This window comes from Dendronephthya gigantea, unplaced genomic scaffold (assembly GCF_004324835.1).
Source record: "Dendronephthya gigantea isolate DGI-Jeju-01 unplaced genomic scaffold, DenGig_1.0 000006F, whole genome shotgun sequence".
Taxonomy (NCBI): domain Eukaryota; kingdom Metazoa; phylum Cnidaria; class Anthozoa; order Malacalcyonacea; family Nephtheidae; genus Dendronephthya; species Dendronephthya gigantea.
Window position 1 is genome coordinate 362,234 of NW_021163016.1, and position 18,245 is coordinate 380,478.

Sequence of the window (18,245 nt, forward strand, 5' to 3'; positions counted from 1 at the left end):
TTCCGGTACTACTTATGTTGATTTTTGGGATGGTTGTTTTTGCGATTTGTTTTCTGTGAACCTGTTTGAAAGCAAGTCTTCGTATTAAGAAGAGCAGGTAATCTACTTTGAGCGTGAGTAATCATGCCATATAGTTTGGTTGTTTAAAGAAAAATGACGGGTGAATTCATTCATTCCCCAGGGGACCTAATATTAATCTGTGATCTGTGTCTGTGCCCCAACATTAAGCTTTCGCATATGTTTTCATGGAATATGTATCAAATTATAGGAAACACCTTCTCGGAACCGTCAGGGCATGGTCGGAAAGTTCCTAATTGGCAAATTATTTTCAAATCTTAATTTTTACAGTGTACTGTGTACAGACACTAAGCTTTGTATTTCAAGCTGAAAGTGAACCAGTTTCCGGCTGTCAGCCAGGGTGGAACGAAAACATCGATGTTGTTTTTTCGCTTTCAAAGGCTGGAAAAGGGGAGAAATTTTCTTGCATAGACACTTCTGCATTCACCAATACTGAGAAATATTTGCAAGACTTTAGGAGTTCACTTTGTCTATGATTTATCTTTGTGAGATAATTGTTGTTACTGCATGGGGTAATTGGGGTTGGTTGGCCACCCAACGTTTTACATATGTGAGCTTATTATATTTAACGATGAGTTTATTATTTTTTAGAGTAAAAAATGCTGTCATTATCAGATGCTGCACAACTTGAATCACTTGGTGACAAAGCCGTCGCTCGATTCAAGCCATGGTGGGAGGTTCTTACATTTTACAGCCTGAATGGCCTGTTGATGGCAGTTCTGTTTGCATTGGCAGGCATTACCATTTCTGGTACCTATAACATCTGGTGTTTTCCAGAGGGAAATAATACTAATTTGGATTATACAGTGATGAATTATGCCAGCTCCCGATGCTCAAGAATATTTGAAGGAGACTATCTGATATATTTCCCATATTGGATGTTCTTGGAGTGGAGCATATTCTTTGTCATCCATTTGCTATGGTTTAAATTGCCTGCAACATTTTTCTTATTCCAACAACTATCGGATGTGTTTGCTGAATTCAGTGCTATAAAACCTGTTGAATACAACACTGAAAAACGAATTTCAAGAGGTACTGTACTGTAATGTTTTATAAAATCAGGCTTATGACACCAAAATACTTGTTTAATTTAGCCTAATTATATTAAATCTCAAGTTTAAATTTTTACATGTCACTACTTGTAAAACCTGAAAAACCTGTAGATCAACTACGTGGGGCCAGTTGTATAAGACTAATTAACTTTTAACTCTAGTTAAGGACAGAATTGGCCAATGAGAGATGTGTATTTCTGAGTTAACTAGGATTTAACTATGCAAAATGTAGTTAAACAGTTTTATACAACCGGCTCCAGGACAACTACCCTCTAACTAGTGTAGTTAATTTTTTTTTTGGCTGATTCCAGAGTAAAGACCACATTAGGCTCCATAAGATTAAGATTTCTTTACTTCCTTTTTTGTTAAAATGGATAGTTCAATGTCTTTTTATTGTTTAGGTAATGCTGGTTTGAGCAGCAAATTGACTGGTCTTCATCTGAGACAAAACAAGGAAACCAAACAAAAAGTCAGAAATCTGGTTGACCGCCTCCTGGAAATAGTCCAAGAAAACAACCATTTAGTGTTTATGTACACTGTGAAGGCAATCTTTCTCTGTGTTTCGAATGCTGTTGTGACTGTTGTGTTAGTTTTGTGGCTCTATGGTCGACAATGGCATGCATCATTCCCCTGTGATCTATCCAATCACATCCCTCTCATATACGAGTATTTAACATGCTCACTTCCTGCAGCACCCTTTCTTTATGGATTGATGATCTGCAACATTATACTTGCTTTTTGCATTTGTGTTTGCAATATCTTCGCGCTAAAGTGGGTGATAACATTTCGATTATCCACGTACTCGCATTACAAGAGCGCTTTCCAAAAATGGACGTCGTTCGTCGATAAAAAGGGGTTTTTGGATTTCTGTTTTTGCCTGGATTTGACCAGCTGTACTAGCAAAGATGGTAAAATACTGGGAGATACCATCTACTCCAGTCTAAAGCTCTACCAGAAATCCGATAAACATACGTCACACGTAGAACTTATACAGGAGATCAATAAAAAAGCAAGTTTTTCGTCCATGTTTCACCAAGGAGAGGTGATAGCCACTGAGCTAGGACTGAAAATTTTGGAAGGTAATGTGTCGGATGATTGTCTGTTTAATGCTATAGCAAAGGTAAATGGCATTGAAACGGAAAACGTTTTCGATGCAATCGTCCACGAATTGACAACTAAGATGCACGTTTACAAGGACCTCGTTGACCTCGATCTGAATTGTCCCGGCTTTGAGGAGTGCGTTGGATTGATACGATCAGAAAAGAAGACCCCAAAAGAATTTTATCATTTTGCACTAATGGCTGCATGTAATGCGTTCAGTGTTGATATTCTTGTCCTCAGTACTGGCGCTAAGTGTTGGCATTACAAGGCAACCGACAATGGCGACACGGCTTCATCTACGCCGACTAAATATTTGTTCTTCATCCATCCAAACTATTACACGGCCGTTATAGAGGAGGTGAATGAAGAAGACAAGAGAGATAAGAGACGGTCGTTTATCTCTGATCCTGACTATCGCAAACAGCTTCAAAATCAATCCCGTACCTCTTGGGAAGATGTTGGAAAACGCAAATACCAAAAGACAATGAAAGATTTGAATCCTGAAATCCTGTCTTATGGAAAAGCTACCGTTCCACCAACCAAAGCGCCGACCAATATTTTGGCTGATTTATTCAATGAAACTGGGAAAAAGATTTCCAGACAGATTTTGAACAAAATTTACATTCCTGGTTTAACCAACCAGCAGCACTAAAATGAAACAAAATGTTTTCCTTATTCTTAAAATTTTGTTTGGATGTCTGACCAGCTGATCGTTTACAACAACGAAGTTTTTAACTTGTTCCTCTTTCCATCTTTCAAAAGGCCTGGGACTAGTTCGTATAAAGTAATTTTACAAAAATCTTGGGTAACTAAAAATAACGCGATCTGTTAAAAACATTTATGCCATGTTCACAGTCTTGACACCAAATCGAACGAAACGTTCACAAGTTCACAAGTCAATATTTGTGTATTTTTTGCGAAAATACACAAATATATAGCGAGTTTTACTCTCTGTAATTTGTTCTAAAAAAATTTGTCACACAAAATAGCTTTGAGTGGTTATTTAGAGCTTGATGAGATGGACTGACTGGAAAGATCATTAGAGAGCTTTAGCAATGACTACGAGTACGAGATTCGTCATTCTCGCGCGTTGCTCTCTCCTCCGCAGAGGCTGTTAGATACCAGAATTATTAAAAATAATACATGTGCAGGCGTATTACCTGGAAATGTGTAGGCGCGCAGGCTTCGCGCGGGGTATCAAGGGAAGGGGGGAAAAAATGAAGCCTCTGCCAGATTTTGTTTTCAATATGGCGCCAAAATTCCGTGAGGGAGTGGGGCAAACTCAGAATCATCTTCTAATTTAATAGTCAAAATGGAGCCGGAAGGATTAATTTCTGATATTTGCATATCAAATAGACCATTTCAAAACGCCCACCAACATTCCAAAACTATCTGTTTATTGTGCTACGAAGGTCATGGCGTTGAGGCTGGTACTGTGAATTTCTTTCTTGCCGAGAGTGGGATTATACAGCATTTTCGAAGCATGCACCGTAGCATTGCTGTTGACGATGAAATGCAGAGGAAGTGCAAGGAACTTTTCGAACAACTGCATGGGCAAGAGACTGCCAAGGTTGTAGAGCAATTATCTGCCCTTCGTTTACAGCAGCAGAAGGTTAGTTCTATGTATGCTATTACTTATAAAGATAAAATTTACTTCATGAATTCCAATATATTATTGAACACTATTTAAGTTTTAATATAAAGATGTTAACTTTATGAAATTATCATTTAATTTAATAAGTTTTACATGACACTGAAAATTCAATTTATTTTATTTATGTCTAGGATAACAGTGCATCCCATTGTTATTCTATGTTTACTGTAACATATGAGACCAATCAGACAGTGTCAAGCGAAGCATCGATGGATATTGTGGCAAGAAATGAACGAGAAGCGACAAAATTATATGGCTTGGTACTAAAAGATCAAGGGATCCTAAAGCCTCTGGGATGTGTGCCTTGTATAATCACTGTGAAACCATACAAATGCGACAAACGAGGACAGTCGTATAAAGTCTGGGGCAATGATGATAAAATATATGTTGAATGTTTCATACCTGGCAATAAGGTGAGTATGTAAATAATAAATGAATAATAAAGTATGGGCACATTTGGGCCCAAAGGTTTAACAATACCACCTGCCAATGACATTGTAAACTTGCAATATTATCTACTTCGATCATTATGCTGCAGTTTGCAAATTTACTGTCACACCAGGTCAGATGATAAAAGATCCTGGCACCTTAACAGGTTATAATCATGAAGTGGCAAGACTCTCCCTTTGACAAGCAATTGAAATGGGCAGATTAATTTGTTAAAGAGGTTATAACCTACCTGGCATTATAGCAATGTAAAACAACAAACAATGATGCTTCAGTTGATTAATAAGTACACCAGTTAATAATTTTACACCTGTCGATTAATGTAGATATATTTTATGTAGATGAATTTACTCAACAGTGACAGAACTCAACCACTCCAGCAACCACAACCAGTTATGGCAAATTCAGTTGGAAAGTTTAGTCTTTTTAAAACCCCACCGGAAGTTTTGAGATCTGTTTTTGGATATGAAGACTTTCGGCCCAAACAACTTGAATCGATTGAACACATTGTCTCGGGAGAGGATGTTATTGTTGTTATGCCAACTGGAGGTGGGAAAACAGTCATTTATGCAATACCAAGTCTGATTTTGCCAGGTATTATCATTAACACTTTCTTAATATGCTGAATTTCACTAACCATGTTGAAGACTTTGTGTCAGTTGTAAGTAAAATATCTATTGCTGCAGCATGTTAATGTACAATTTATTAACTTGCTCTTTTAATTTTTAACAGGATGTAACTAAAAAGTAAATGCTTTGAAATTAGCATTTTTTCAAACAACAACCCATTGTACCCTATCTGGATTAATTGTTCACAGTGTGGAACACACTATATACTGTTCAGGGTGTACCAATAAAGTTAGGCTGTTTGAAAGAGTTAACTATGGTATTCAATTTCAAATGGTTTCCTTTCTTTGGGACACCCTCACCCTGTACATTTCTAACATATTGTATAAGTTGTATGAGTTAGGTTATAAAGACTACTTCCAGAGAGAGTGTTTAATAGAGAACCAGAACATACAATAAAGTACAAAAACTCAACAAGCTTTGCTAGTAAATGTAAAAAGGTTTAATCTATCTTTACTTGAAATATTCTTTTTTACTACTACTACTTCTAGGTATGGCTGTGGTTATATGTCCTTTAATGATGCTAATGTGTGACCAGGTGGCCAGACTACGACGTCTTGGTATTAATGCTTGTTACTATAATACAATGCTAAGTGACAATGAACGACAAAACATTATTCACAACCTTGTGCAACCAGATTGTCAATATCAGTTTGTGTTTATAAGTCCAGAAGCTGCCACAAGTTCTCAGTTTCAAAGCTGTTTACACAACTTATCTCAAAAGAAAAAAATTAACCTATTTATAATTGATGAAGCACATTGTGTGGACACATGGGGGTGCAACTTTCGCCCAGCTTATCAGCAGTTGGGTATCCTGAAGAATTATGGTGTACCAATTGTTGCTCTCACTGCAACAGCAACAAATAAAACATTAGTGACAATTGCTGAAGTACTACGTATGCCAAAGCACACTGTTGTGAAAATGAGTTGTAGACGAAATAATTTATCATTTTCTGTCATTCCAAAGAAAGAAACTAAAGCAAAGAATCAAGTGTGTGAATTGATCTTGGGGGAATTTAACAATTCATGTGGTATAATTTATTGTGCAAGACAAGCTGATGCTGTTGAAATGGCTTTTGAACTGAAGAGTCATGGTATTTCTGCTACATTTTACCATGCAGGAATGGACAGCAGAGATCGAATGGCAAATGCTACCTTGTGGCTAGAAGATAAAGTGCATGTGATTTGTCGCACTAATGCATTTGGGATGGGTATAGATAAAAAAGGTGTTCGATTTGAATATACTCTTGAAAATACTACTGAATATACTCTTTAAATAGGCCCTTAAATTTAACACCAAAAATTGTCAAACTATTTATCAGCTTACCATCTGGAGTCACAGAATCCTCATGCTGATCAGAGTCGTAGGTATGAAAGAGCTTTTTTCTCAGAGGCTGATTTAACGCTTACCAGTCAAAACGGCCCCAAGTTAAAACGGCCCCAAGTCAAAACGGCCCCAAGTCAAAACGGCCCCAAGTCAAAACGGCCCCAAGTTAAAAATACTTTGTCTTTGAATATATTGACCTGTATAATATATATATATTAATATATAGTCACAGATTACCACAGGTCAGTATTTACCGTTATATTTGTACATGTACATCCGTAAACATAATTTCGCCTGTGGTCAAACCGCTTGGTTTTAACACAGAATACCTATCAGAATTTAAAAGATAGATAACGCCATTTTTAATATTGGCAGGGGGGCCGATTGTGTTTAAGAGTGTGTTTCATGCTGACGAATCACACTGGTGGGTACAGTGAGCTATATGAAAAGATAAGTAAAAGAGTAAACAAATGTAAATTGTAAATTCAAGGGAATCTGTATTCAAAAATCAACATTATATACAATAACATATTTACAGAATATATATATATATATATATATATATATATATATAATTATATATATATATATATATATATATATATATTGATTTGGACAACAAGCGGCTGTATATATATATATATTATTATTATAGAATATTTACAAACTATTACTTCAGGTTTACAAACTATTTACAAACTATTACTTTTAGTTTACGAACTATATATTTACAAACTATAACTACTTACAAAATATTTACAGAATATACACACTTCAAATTAGTCCATGTTCGTGGAAACAAGGTGGGCACACCTTGCCAATAGCCGCTTTGCAGACAAATCGCCCGCAATATACTCCTCCCAATTGGCTAATATTTTACCCTGGACTTGCCTGTACAGCTTGCGTTGTCTTCTCTTCAGTTTCTCATCAGACACCAAACGAACTTGAACCTCAATGAGTTGGGATTGTTCATGCAAGAGTCTCACCAAGAGATAAAAGGAAAGATTTCCGCGCTTCGCATGTCTGTTTAGCATACCATGCCAACCCTCCACATCGTTGTTGGTCCTCACAACTTGGCCGAAAACACTCCACGTTTCCGGCTTCCATAACTGTCCTTTAGTGACAGTGGGGGAAAATGTATATTAGTATCTGAATGGTGATTTTCTTTGTTAAAGTTTGAAAGCCTATTTTGTGCAAGGATCTTATTGTATTCTTAACACCAGAATAGTACTAACGAAATGAAAAATTTGGTTTTTGATGGGTAACAAAAGTGTTAATAATTACCTTCGATCCAATTTGAGCGGATGTATGTAACCAATTCGGTTAATAATGGAGTGATGGCTTTGCTTGCGAGGTTTTCAAACATACTTGGGATATGCTCTTTAGGTAAAAAGGGCAGTGCCAGAAACTGTCTGCATAGCTTATGGGTCGCGTTGTCATTCTTGTAGGCTGGAGCAAGGCCAATTTGCTGGATCTTTCTCCAAATGCATTGTGCCCAATGAAAGGCGCAACCACCGATAGATACATCAGGGAAGACCTGCGGTATAGCCCTCCAAAGTGCGTTCTCGAAATCAAGGACGATCTTCTCGAGTTTGGTGTCAGTCATAATACCCTTGATTCCTCTCAGGATTTTTTTATAGTCCCTTTTTCGTTTGCCTGACATCAAAATGAATGCGAGTGGGATCTGTTTGGTGCATTCGCCACTTCGGACGAACGAGTGGATCGTAAATAACTGGGTGAAGGGGGCTTTGACAACTTTAAATGTACCATCTACATACCACGTTTTGGCTTTTTCAAGCAGAGTCAACATGCTCTTGGTTGCAAACACGAGATGTCTTTTTCCGTCAACTGTCAAATCTGCTTTCAGGAAGTCGCCCGGTATATGTTCTTGGTTAACATCAAAATCAAGGTCTATCGGTTCGGCCGGTCTCTTCTTTTGCCTGTGGCGGTTTGCAGCTCTTGCCAGGTGCTCCGGGTTCCGTAACGCAGGCAATGGCTGTGTTGAGGTCGCCACGCCCTCTTCTAGCATTACCTTTAAATGAATTAAAAGTCGTTATTCGTGTTCACAAAAATCGTCTATTTTCCACCATTTGGTGTGTTTGGTCTGGGTAACTATATAGTTGCAGATCCCTGCAAGTATTTTTTCACTCACAATTATGAAAAATTGTTCTATTTGTTTGATGAAATTGGTACGGGTACTGGTATTGGTATTAGTGTATACATACCTTATTGACAATGCATGTACATATACGTACGTACACGCGTAAGTACACGCACGCAACACGAACGATGGCTAGTGAATGATGACTTACCATCGCTTCTTGCATGACTAGACTCGTCTGCCAAATTCATTATTATATCGACAAGTTCCTGATCTACTTCCATTTCAGCATCGTCTACAACACAATAAAACTTCGATTTTTAAGGAAATCTGAAAACTTAATCTTTTCGGATCATTTCGGATTGTCAATTCTTTTGAGTTCACAAATCATTTTCAAATTTCAAAATTCAAGTATACGGAAACTACTATAATATTAGCACTCTATTTGCACTCTATTGATATCAATTTTACTGATATAGTGCACTCACCAGATACGTTGTCTTGAATTCTGGTACTTTCGGCTTCAGGGATTAGGAATCCAGCACTCATATTTGCGCAGTCCTCACAGCGCCAATCGATTCCACGACCAGACCGGACAGCCGCACGGTAGTCCTTTCGTGAAATATTTGTGCCACATGTTCTATGTTGCCATCTTTCGCAACCGTCACAAAGAATAGCTTCTTGTTTCGAACCGACTATCTTTTTACACCGGATGCAGGAATTTGACATTTTTTCGCGTTTTCACAATTACCAGGACAATAATTTTTTGTGTTCTCGCTAGCAGCACAGACGAAAGAAAGTGTTTGTTTGTCCAACAATGACGAGTTATTTATATGTTTGTTTCAATCCATTGGATGACAAAAAGCAATTAAAAGCAATAAAAGCGAACAACAGGATTAACTAACAAAAGATGCGCTTGACAATAAATTCTATTTTCTATTTGTTTCGAACTCTGAATAATGACCAGATAATGACACTATGACTCATCTCGCAAGAATTTATAGTGCACATGTATAGTAATTATTATATGCTTATATGTTTTTCAATAATTAAACTCATATATAGCTGTGTTGTAATGCCAGAGTAAAGCAGCTTTTATCAAGTTCTAGGGGCTGATTACAAGGTGTCTTTTCGGTGAAAACCAAAGTATTTTTCAATTACATGGCAAGTCATGTAATCGCGTGCGTGATTTTGTTAGGATTTTCAACCGGGCTGAAGTTTCCATCCGATTACATGGACCCCGCTTTGCCGGGCTAGCCCGTTTCCTATATTATCGCAAGCAATTTTGACGTTTCGATTACATGCGAACTTTCAGCCCGCCTTTGTCAGTTCTTAGAGTTTAATCCATGTATAAATGACCTCATACCATCAGACAATAATAGGGTGATAAAAAAGCATATTCACATGTGATATAAATAACTGGGCTAATGACCGACTGGGCTAATTATAGGCTAATGACCGACAAGACAATTTCTGTTTGTGATATATACGTTTTCCTATAACCCTTACTAGTAAGCTTTTGCTACTTATTAACTAATACTAATAACATAAATTCTCATCAACATCATGGATACACGTGTTAGCAAAATGCATAAATAAAGAATTTTTAAACATATTTGTAACATATTTCACAACACATATATATATTTGTTTCGAATAAATAAGTTATTCATTCAACTGATTAAACTTAAGCAACTCGATCAGCGCGGGGCCGTTTTGACCAGCGGTATCGGGGCCGTTTTGACTAGCGGTAGTGGGGCCGTTTTGACTTGGGGCCGTTTTAACTGGACACCGATTTAACAACTTGGAATTTGGTGTCAGTTGTCGTTTATCAGGTCTTATTGACTTCTGCGGTGTACTAGCCTTCGGAATTGGACATTCTGGATCTTCTATAGATGTTCATTTGTTGAATTAAAGGATATATTAATTATTATAAAATAAAGCTAGTACATATAGAATAAAAGTATAGAATAAATATAGAATAAAAGTATAAAAATTTGTCACACTAACCTTCCAAACTTAGGTCGTGTATCAACGATTCTACGCCATCTATATCACTATCATCACTAAGTTCGTCTTGCCTTTCAGCCATCAAAATAATGTTAAAATACCATCACTCCAAGAACCCGCATATCGCTCCAAGAAACCGCACCAAATCTGGCAGAGGCTCATTTCATTTTTTCCCCCCTTCCCTTGATACCCCGCGCGCCTACCTAAAGCCCGCGCGCCTACACATTTCCAGGTAATACGCCTGCACATGTATTATTTTTAATAATTCTGGTATCTAACAGCCTCTGCGGAGGAGAGAGCGCGCGTTGTTTGCTTACGCCATCAGCCGAAACTCGTAGTCGCTGAGCTTTCGAGTACGAAATTTATCAAAAAACTGGTATTCAAAAGCTCAACGACTACGAGTTTTTCTGATGGCGTTGGCAAACAAGGCACGAGAGTGACGAATCTCGTAGTCGTAATCGTAGTCACTGCTAAAGCTCCCTATTGTTTGTAAGAAAGCTGTGGCCGCACGGGAATTATGGGAAGCGAGGTGCCAAATAGCGCGCACAGGTGAGGGACTGTGGAAGAGTCAGTACATAGTATAGGTCAGTAACGCGAACAAATAAAAGAAGAAAGCGTATCTACTTTTTCGCGACGAATTTTTTCGCAAACCAGTCACATCACCGGATTTCAGATATCGCTTTGCGTCGTGCGAATAAATTCGGCTATTGGAAAACGGGCTTAAGAAACACGTTGGTCGTTGTCATGGAGGACATGAGAGATATGATTTTTAGAGCACGCCACGTACTATTGAGCGGCTTACCCTCTTGGGCGATAGTTAACAAATGGCGCAAGCTAAAATCACGACTAACGTGATATTAAGTGTTTCAGTAAGAGGTGTGAAATGTGAATGTGTATTCAGGTAATTGCACTCATGAAGCCCCGGGTTAACGGACCGAAAGCTTTGCAGTATTAAATACTTACGGGGGTACCTACAAGCTAAATTACTTATCGATTATCAGCATGCAAACATTCAAGAATATTAACAGTAGGTTGGTTGTAAAACGCCTCACAAAAATCACAACTCACCAGGTTACCACCCTGTATGGGTTTGCTCTTTCTCATGCACTAAAAGAGACTATCTATCTATAAGAATTCTGATTTATACAAATGAAAAAAGCTTAGTCAGAACTTCAAACATTGATTGTCCTTTTAAATCAATCCGAACTGATTTATTAAATCCATTGGTAAGAGATACAAATACCAATTTGACTAAAAAATGGCGTCTCATCTTTTGTCCTAGTAATGTATTTGGCACATTGATTGTCTCAAAAATTTGCTAATTTTGCTTTTAATATACAGCCTAACAAATATAACAAGAGCATATTTAATGCCTGTTGAAAATCTCCAAACAATTCCACAATCTCACACTCTGGGACTCTATACCTATCATTCTACAATGATTTATTCAGAATTCAACACTTTACAACAAGCTCTATGGTACTGTCTAACCACGATACTATAATTCGCGATCTAATACACAACACTACAACAATGATTTTAACCTAAATTTATAATAACAAAACAGGATGCTTTACTATTCAATCATGCAATTTAGACTACACCATAAGTTGTATGCAATTATTACTCTGACGGATGTAAAAGAGGGCCTATGCAACAATCGTCATTCATATTGTTCAGGGTGTCACGTTTGTACGTGTGTTCACACGTTCACATACGCCAGGGTACGAATCGTATACGACAAATCGCGTAGTGTTAATGCGCCTTTACAAGACTATATAAGATGTTTTTCTGTAGTTTTAGCTCCGCTACAAACCGATTACGTTATTACGGACCTTAAGATACGCCAAATCTACAACGCGGACGTGAAGTAAAACTGCCTTCATTTGATAAAAATTTTGGGCTCTATGTGGTAAACAACGACATGCAGAGCCAACTCATTCCCGGCGTGTGTTTTTGTGGCAATAACGAGAGCTGTATGTAAACTGGGTTCTTAACATGTCACGCATCTGCCGTCGCAGATTTGGTGTTCCTTAAGGTCCCTATTATGTGGGCCGCTGTTTCTGCGGTTGCTACTACGTTATATACCTCAAAATTTATATCAGTTTCCTATGCTATATGATACTATCCCTATGCATGCAATTTCTACTACACTTTTACTATACAGTATCATTTAAGTGAGAGCCTAATTTCTGCAACAATGTCTTTTGCAGCCACAAGAACATACCATTTAGCAAAACAGTTTACAGCCATCACTCTCCAGAGCTGCATCTCTTAAACATTTAGCACCTTCAGCTGTTAAACCATTGTCACTTACATATAGCTCAGTAAGTTTACAGTTGTCACTTTTCAGAGCATCACTTAAATATTTAGCACCTTCAGCTGTTAAACCATTGCTACTTACATATAGCTCAGTAAGTTTACAGTTGTCACTTTTCAGAGCATCGCTTAAATATTTAGCACCTTCAGCTGTTAAACCATTGCTACTTACATCTAGCTCAGTAAGTTTACAGTTGTCATCCTCAAGAGCCTCACTTAAATATTTAGCACCTTTATATGTGAAAACATTATCATGGACATCTAGCTTAGTAAGTTTACAGTTATGACTCTTCAGAGCATTACCTAAATACTCAGCACCTTTATCTGTAAACATATTGTCATGTACATCTAGTTCAGTAAGTTCACAGTTGCGACTCTTCAGAGCATCGCTTAAATATTTAGCACCTTCAGCTGTAAAATAATTACCACTTACATCTAGTTTAGTCAGTTTACTGCTATCACTTTTCAGAGCATCGCTTAAATATTTAGCACCTTCAGCTGTAAAAACATTGTCACTTACATCTAGTTTAGTAAGTTTACAGTTGCGACTCTCCAGGGCATCACTTAAACATTTAGCACTGTCAGCCGCTAAATCATTGCTACTTACATCTAGTTCAGTAAGTTTACAGTTGTCACTCTTCAGAGCCTCACTCAAATATTTAGCACCTTCAAGTGTTAAAGCACTGCCACTTATAACTAATTTGGTAAGTTTACAGCTGTCAGTCTTCAAAGCTTCACTTAAATATTTAACACTGTCAGCTGTTAAATCATTGCTACTTACATCTAGTTTAGTAAGTTTACAGTTGTCACTTTTCAGAGCATCGCTTAAATATTCAGCAGCTTCAGCTGTTAATAAACCATCATTGTAACTTACATTTAGTTCAATAAGTTCACTGTTGCCCCTCGCCAGGCCATGGTTATCTTTCTTCAAAAACTCAGCCAGTTCACGGATAGCAATGTTCGTCATAGTACAACGCTCGATTTCAAGCTTTTTCAAGTTCTTGATGTGGCTTAAAAATTTGAACGAAGCCGTAGTTTCTGCCGGTGCAATATTTAATCCTCTCAAAGCGAATGTTTCATCATCATCAACATCCTCATCATCATCATCATCATCATCATCATCATCATCATCATCATCATCATCATCACATCATCATCATCATCATCATCATCATCATCATCTTCTGACGAAAACGACGAAATCATTTCCATGACGCGATCTTCTTGCATTTCCCAAACACATTTTATGACGAGTAAACTTTTGTTATTGCTGTCGTCAATGTATCGCTCCTTTGGCATCCAGTCTTGAAATCTAGATAAAGATCATTATTTTGAGAGAGAATTTCACAAGTTTAGGACTATAAAATCAAGGAAACTTCGTAATCGGTGCTCTGAAAACGACAGAGACGGGTCCTAGAAATGGGATTTAGTTCCTGGGGGGATGGGATTTGACTCATTTGACCCTTTTAAAAGCGGCGATTTTTACACTCGGACTGGGATTTCTTATGAAGTGGAATTTCTTTTCGCTTTTAGTGTCCGACTAGCGTACGCGATCACATATTCATGTTAAGGCCGACACAGACCGGACGCGAATTGGCAACGCGGCGCGAATTTTCAACGTTTTTAATTTTTCAAAATCAAAAAAATTTTAAACGATCATAATATTCTTGTATATTGCATAACAATAAAACATTTTAACTGCTCTAGCGTCCATAGTTTCCAAATTTTGCTTCCAGAATTTAGTTTATATGCTTCTGAAAACTCAAAATTCGCGTCGCGTTGCCGCATCGCGTGCGGTCTGTGTCGGCCTTTAACCTTGCCGTTGCGACAAAGCAGCACCAAGTCCGCAATCGCTTGCGTCCTTATATACAACGAAGGGAGCAGAGAAGTCCGGCAGCGACTATATTGCATAGGTGGTATTGCATGGCGTGGTACACAGACGGTCCTTAAGCTCATTGAACGACCTGTCGGCTGATGGCGTTCAGTTAAACTCTGCTTGGAGAGTAGCGATATCCGCGAAATTCTTTATAAACCTTCGATAGTAGGACGCCATGCCGATCAGCCCATTAATGCACGAACTTCGGTAAAGGAAGACGGGGTTGCAAAGTCTCGCACCGCTTCAACCTTCGATGGGTCAGGCTCGGTCTCTCGTGCTGATACGATGTCACCAAGGAATTCAATTGATTCTTGAGCGAACTGGCACTCCTCCCGTTTGACTTTCAACCCTGCCGCGCGAATACGATTAAATACGTCATTCAAAATTAGCTGGTGCTCTTCCCACGTCTCGGAAAAAAATATTATGTCATCAATGAAGACGAGGCACCCCTTCCTTCCCCTTCAAAACATTTCCCATCATGCGCTGAAACGTGGGGGACGCGTTGGTTAAACCCTCTGAACATCCACACTCAAAAAATAAATTTTTAATAGAAAATTAATCATACTATCATAAAATGACACAACTGTAGTAAAACAGTGCAGAAATGGCTGAATATTAGTGAAAGGCAGAATATTAGTTTTACCTTTTGCATATACATTCTATTATTTCACTGTCTGTAAGTCTTGTTGACCTGATAAGGAATTAAATCTGATAACTGATTTGATACAACTGAAGTAAAATTATAATAGAATAATTTCGTAAATAAGTTAGTACAACGCAGTTGCTTTGGCCTGGGTGCCTGTTAAATTAGTTAATTATTACTAACTGTCTTTCCAGGGAGACATTCATGGGAGTTGTGGCTTCCACCCTTTGAAAAATTTATTGGTAATATATACTTACTTTGAAATGAATTAATTTAATAAGAGGAATTAAGTAAATCCACTCAGTCTTTCAAGTATGCTTGTTTAACCTGAAACTCAGTGTTGTTGTCAAGCAAGCTGAAACTCTAGCCTTACAGCTCCCCTACCCCCCCCCATCCCTCTTTAGGGTCTGGCTATGTCACATCATATTTCTGGTGACCTCTTATTAAAGATGATCATGGCCCTGGACCAATGAAATTGCTTGGATAAATTGGACTATACACATGCGATGCATACATCAATAAGAAGAAATTGCATAAAATTAAAAAATTAAAAACTTGCTGCGAGCTTTAAAAAATGTCGAACCCTGTATCCTTTTAAAGTCATTCCTTTGAAAATTCAAGAAAAAATTCCAAAAGAGAAAGTAAAAGTTTCTATCTTAGTCACTAGGAAAAGGTATGTCCCAAATATTGCTAGGTTAAGGTTAGGTTAAGTTATATGATATTATTTATGAACTGGCTACAACTAGTTATTGCACTTGAAACTAAAATGCAAAATTATTACCTTGATCCTCTAAGTAACCAGTAAATCGGCCGATGATACCACTTGGGATTATTAATTTCTTCACTGTATTCATTTTCTGTTGAACTGATGATATAAAAACAGTCATTCATTACAGATATGAAAAAAGAAAAATGATTATTCTACGCAGAATCATATAAATAAGAATTACCAAAAAATTTTGAAACATTAGCACAATCTGAATTTTCATGTTCATACTAGTTAGCTACCTTTGTACTATGAATTACAATAGCTTTCTTGTCCATTGTTAAAAATCAGTGCACTGAGTTTAATGGTGCAGAGAGTCTTGCTCCAGCACAGCAAAATTATTTTTGTCACAGGTTTCACTTTAACACTCTTGAGTTTTATGATATGGATGATATGAAAGTTTCATAGCTTATTACTTACAGGTTTCATGTTATAAGTTCTACCTTAAATTAATAGTTTGTTTATAACTACATGGTTGTTCCTAAAGGACTGTCCATCCTTAACAAATATTGTTTTGAGTATATGCACAGATAATCTTGAAGAAAGCTGAATTAGCACTGGTATATAACAGATTTGTGTGTTTGCAATTACAGTCTGATTAGCATTGATGATGGTCTGGGCTTATGGACTGAATGCTCTCCAAAACTAAATTCCCTTGGTGTTTCCAAAAACAAAAAGGTTTTAAAAAAATATGTTTGTCACCAATTAGCACAGCTTGCATACATATAGATATCAAAATAAGGCATAATATAATAGAACTTATATGGCTACTAAAGTATTTTGTGCATTTAATTTGAGGAAAATAAGGCATACCTTAACTCTCTCATCCTATCTCCAAGTAACCCAGCTACAAATTGGATCACCAAATGCCACCTGGGTTTATCAATGTGCTCTTCTAGAAATCCTTTAACATTTTCAAGATCATCAACCACATGTAGTGCAGCCAGAAACTCTTGAATTGTAAGATGAAGGAAAGAAAAAATATCCTGACGACCAGTACTGTTCTCCAACTTATTGAAAACACCAGAATCTGATAATCCAGCCATGGATTTATCACTGGATCTATCAAAAATTAACTGATCATTTTCCATTCCATTCATTGCAATTCCCTTCAATTTGCTCAAGTCCTCTTGAAGCTGCTTTGGAAGTTCGGCAGTCAAATAATTTTTGTCTATTGGCTTATTCTTGTTTTTTGAATTGTGTTTTAACAGCAAAATCCTTACAGCTCTCTTGTACAGTTCAGTCATTGTTTTGGGAATTCTCCTGGAATCATTCCCCTCATGTTCACCAAAATCAATGCTTTCATTTAATGTCAAGCACATAATTTGGCAATTAACAGGTATGTAACAGAAGCTTATAAGTTCAGGGGAATCCTTGATTATGTTCCACATTTCTGAACTTTTCTGTGTGTCATCACAACAGAATTTTCTAACAAACTCTTCTATTTGTATCTCACTAAAACCCAATATCTCCACTTGTCTATCAAAATTAAGATCTTGGTAGGCACATTCTGCTGTGGGTCGAGATGTGGTTAACACAGTAACTCCAGGCAATAGTTGATTATTCTTCACCAGCTGTTTGAAAATCAGATATATATGAGCAGGTTCATTTAGGCTGTTTACAGTTTTTCCACTAGTTAAATGCTCATCATCTACTTGAAGTTCATCCAAGCCATCAAAAACAAGGATGGTATTACTTGGTTTCTTGCGAATATATTTATATGGTCTCCTGGCCTTGGGCAAATCTACTGCCTTATTGAGACCATGAGCCTGATCTAACATTTCTTGAAGACTTGTTTCTCCCTTGTTAAAATTACGAAATTCAATCAATAGTACAACCTTTTCCTGCCAGAATTCCGGTATTTCGCGTTGTTGTAGACCTTGTTGCCACTCCTGAGATATTTTCTTAGTCAGTATGGTTTTCCCAATACCAGGTCTGCCAACCACAAGAACCGTTCTAGGATGGTCTTCACCAGCTTCTGCTGCTTGAAATAATTCTGTTGTACTGTTGAGGGGTTTGGAATTAGGGGGCTTTTCCAATTGAATATCGTAAATCTCATGTCTACCTTTCATTAATTCTCTTTCAGAATATTTGACACGCTCCCTTCCATCTTGAATTATAACATTGATAAACATTTCATCCAGTTTTCGTTCGTTCCCTCCTAACCCGTCATTCATAGTATATACACCTTGGAATATATTTTCTCGAATCATACAGTTTATATCCTGTTCGTCTGGATTAGTAC

General features: G+C 37.4%; 3 protein-coding genes across 3 annotated transcripts; 2 read left to right on the plus strand and 1 right to left on the minus strand.

Moving 5' to 3' along the window:
- The first annotated feature begins 17 nt into the window (after window positions 1-17).
- LOC114516694 lies at window positions 18-2,918 on the plus strand. The gene is made up of 3 exons (XM_028536239.1): window positions 18-97; window positions 670-1,110; window positions 1,532-2,918. The coding sequence occupies exons 2-3, from the start codon at window positions 678-680 to the stop codon at window positions 2,881-2,883; spliced, it is 1,785 nt and encodes a 594-aa protein (XP_028392040.1). The 5' UTR covers window positions 18-97; window positions 670-677; the 3' UTR covers window positions 2,884-2,918.
- Window positions 2,919-3,631: 713 nt separating this feature from the next.
- LOC114516554 lies at window positions 3,632-5,075 on the plus strand. Its single transcript, XM_028536079.1, has 4 exons — window positions 3,632-3,843; window positions 4,017-4,298; window positions 4,674-4,926; window positions 5,065-5,075. Exons 1-4 carry the CDS (start codon window positions 3,715-3,717, stop codon window positions 5,073-5,075), a joined length of 675 nt encoding a protein of 224 aa, XP_028391880.1. The 5' UTR covers window positions 3,632-3,714.
- A 7,551-nt stretch (window positions 5,076-12,626) lies between these two features.
- Window positions 12,627-17,247, minus strand: LOC114516555 (NACHT, LRR and PYD domains-containing protein 1-like). Its single transcript, XM_028536080.1, has 4 exons — window positions 16,814-17,247; window positions 16,016-16,099; window positions 12,773-13,725; window positions 12,627-12,691 (listed from the first exon to the last, which is right to left on the minus strand). Exons 1-4 carry the CDS (start codon window positions 17,245-17,247, stop codon window positions 12,627-12,629), a joined length of 1,536 nt encoding a protein of 511 aa, XP_028391881.1.
- Between the last annotated feature and the right edge of the window lie 998 nt (window positions 17,248-18,245).

Coding starts and splice junctions, on each gene's coding strand:
- LOC114516694 (XM_028536239.1), top strand. CDS start 678: ATGCTGTCATTATCAGATGCTGCACAACTTGAATCACTTGGTGACAAA. Junction 1,111..1,531: donor TGAAAAACGAATTTCAAGAG/GTACTGTACTGT, acceptor TTTATTGTTTAG/GTAATGCTGGTTTGAGCAGC.
- LOC114516554 (XM_028536079.1), top strand. CDS start 3,715: ATGCACCGTAGCATTGCTGTTGACGATGAAATGCAGAGGAAGTGCAAG. Junction 3,844..4,016: donor TTCGTTTACAGCAGCAGAAG/GTTAGTTCTATG, acceptor ATTTATGTCTAG/GATAACAGTGCATCCCATTG. Junction 4,299..4,673: donor GTTTCATACCTGGCAATAAG/GTGAGTATGTAA, acceptor TATTTTATGTAG/ATGAATTTACTCAACAGTGA.
- LOC114516555 (XM_028536080.1), bottom strand. CDS start 17,247: ATGACTGAACTGTACAAGAGAGCTGTAAGGATTTTGCTGTTAAAACAC. Junction 16,100..16,813: donor GATAGGATGAGAGAGTTAAG/GTATGCCTTATT, acceptor TTATATCATCAG/TTCAACAGAAAATGAATACA. Junction 13,726..16,015: donor TGGTTACTTAGAGGATCAAG/GTAATAATTTTG, acceptor CAAATTTTTAAG/CCACATCAAGAACTTGAAAA.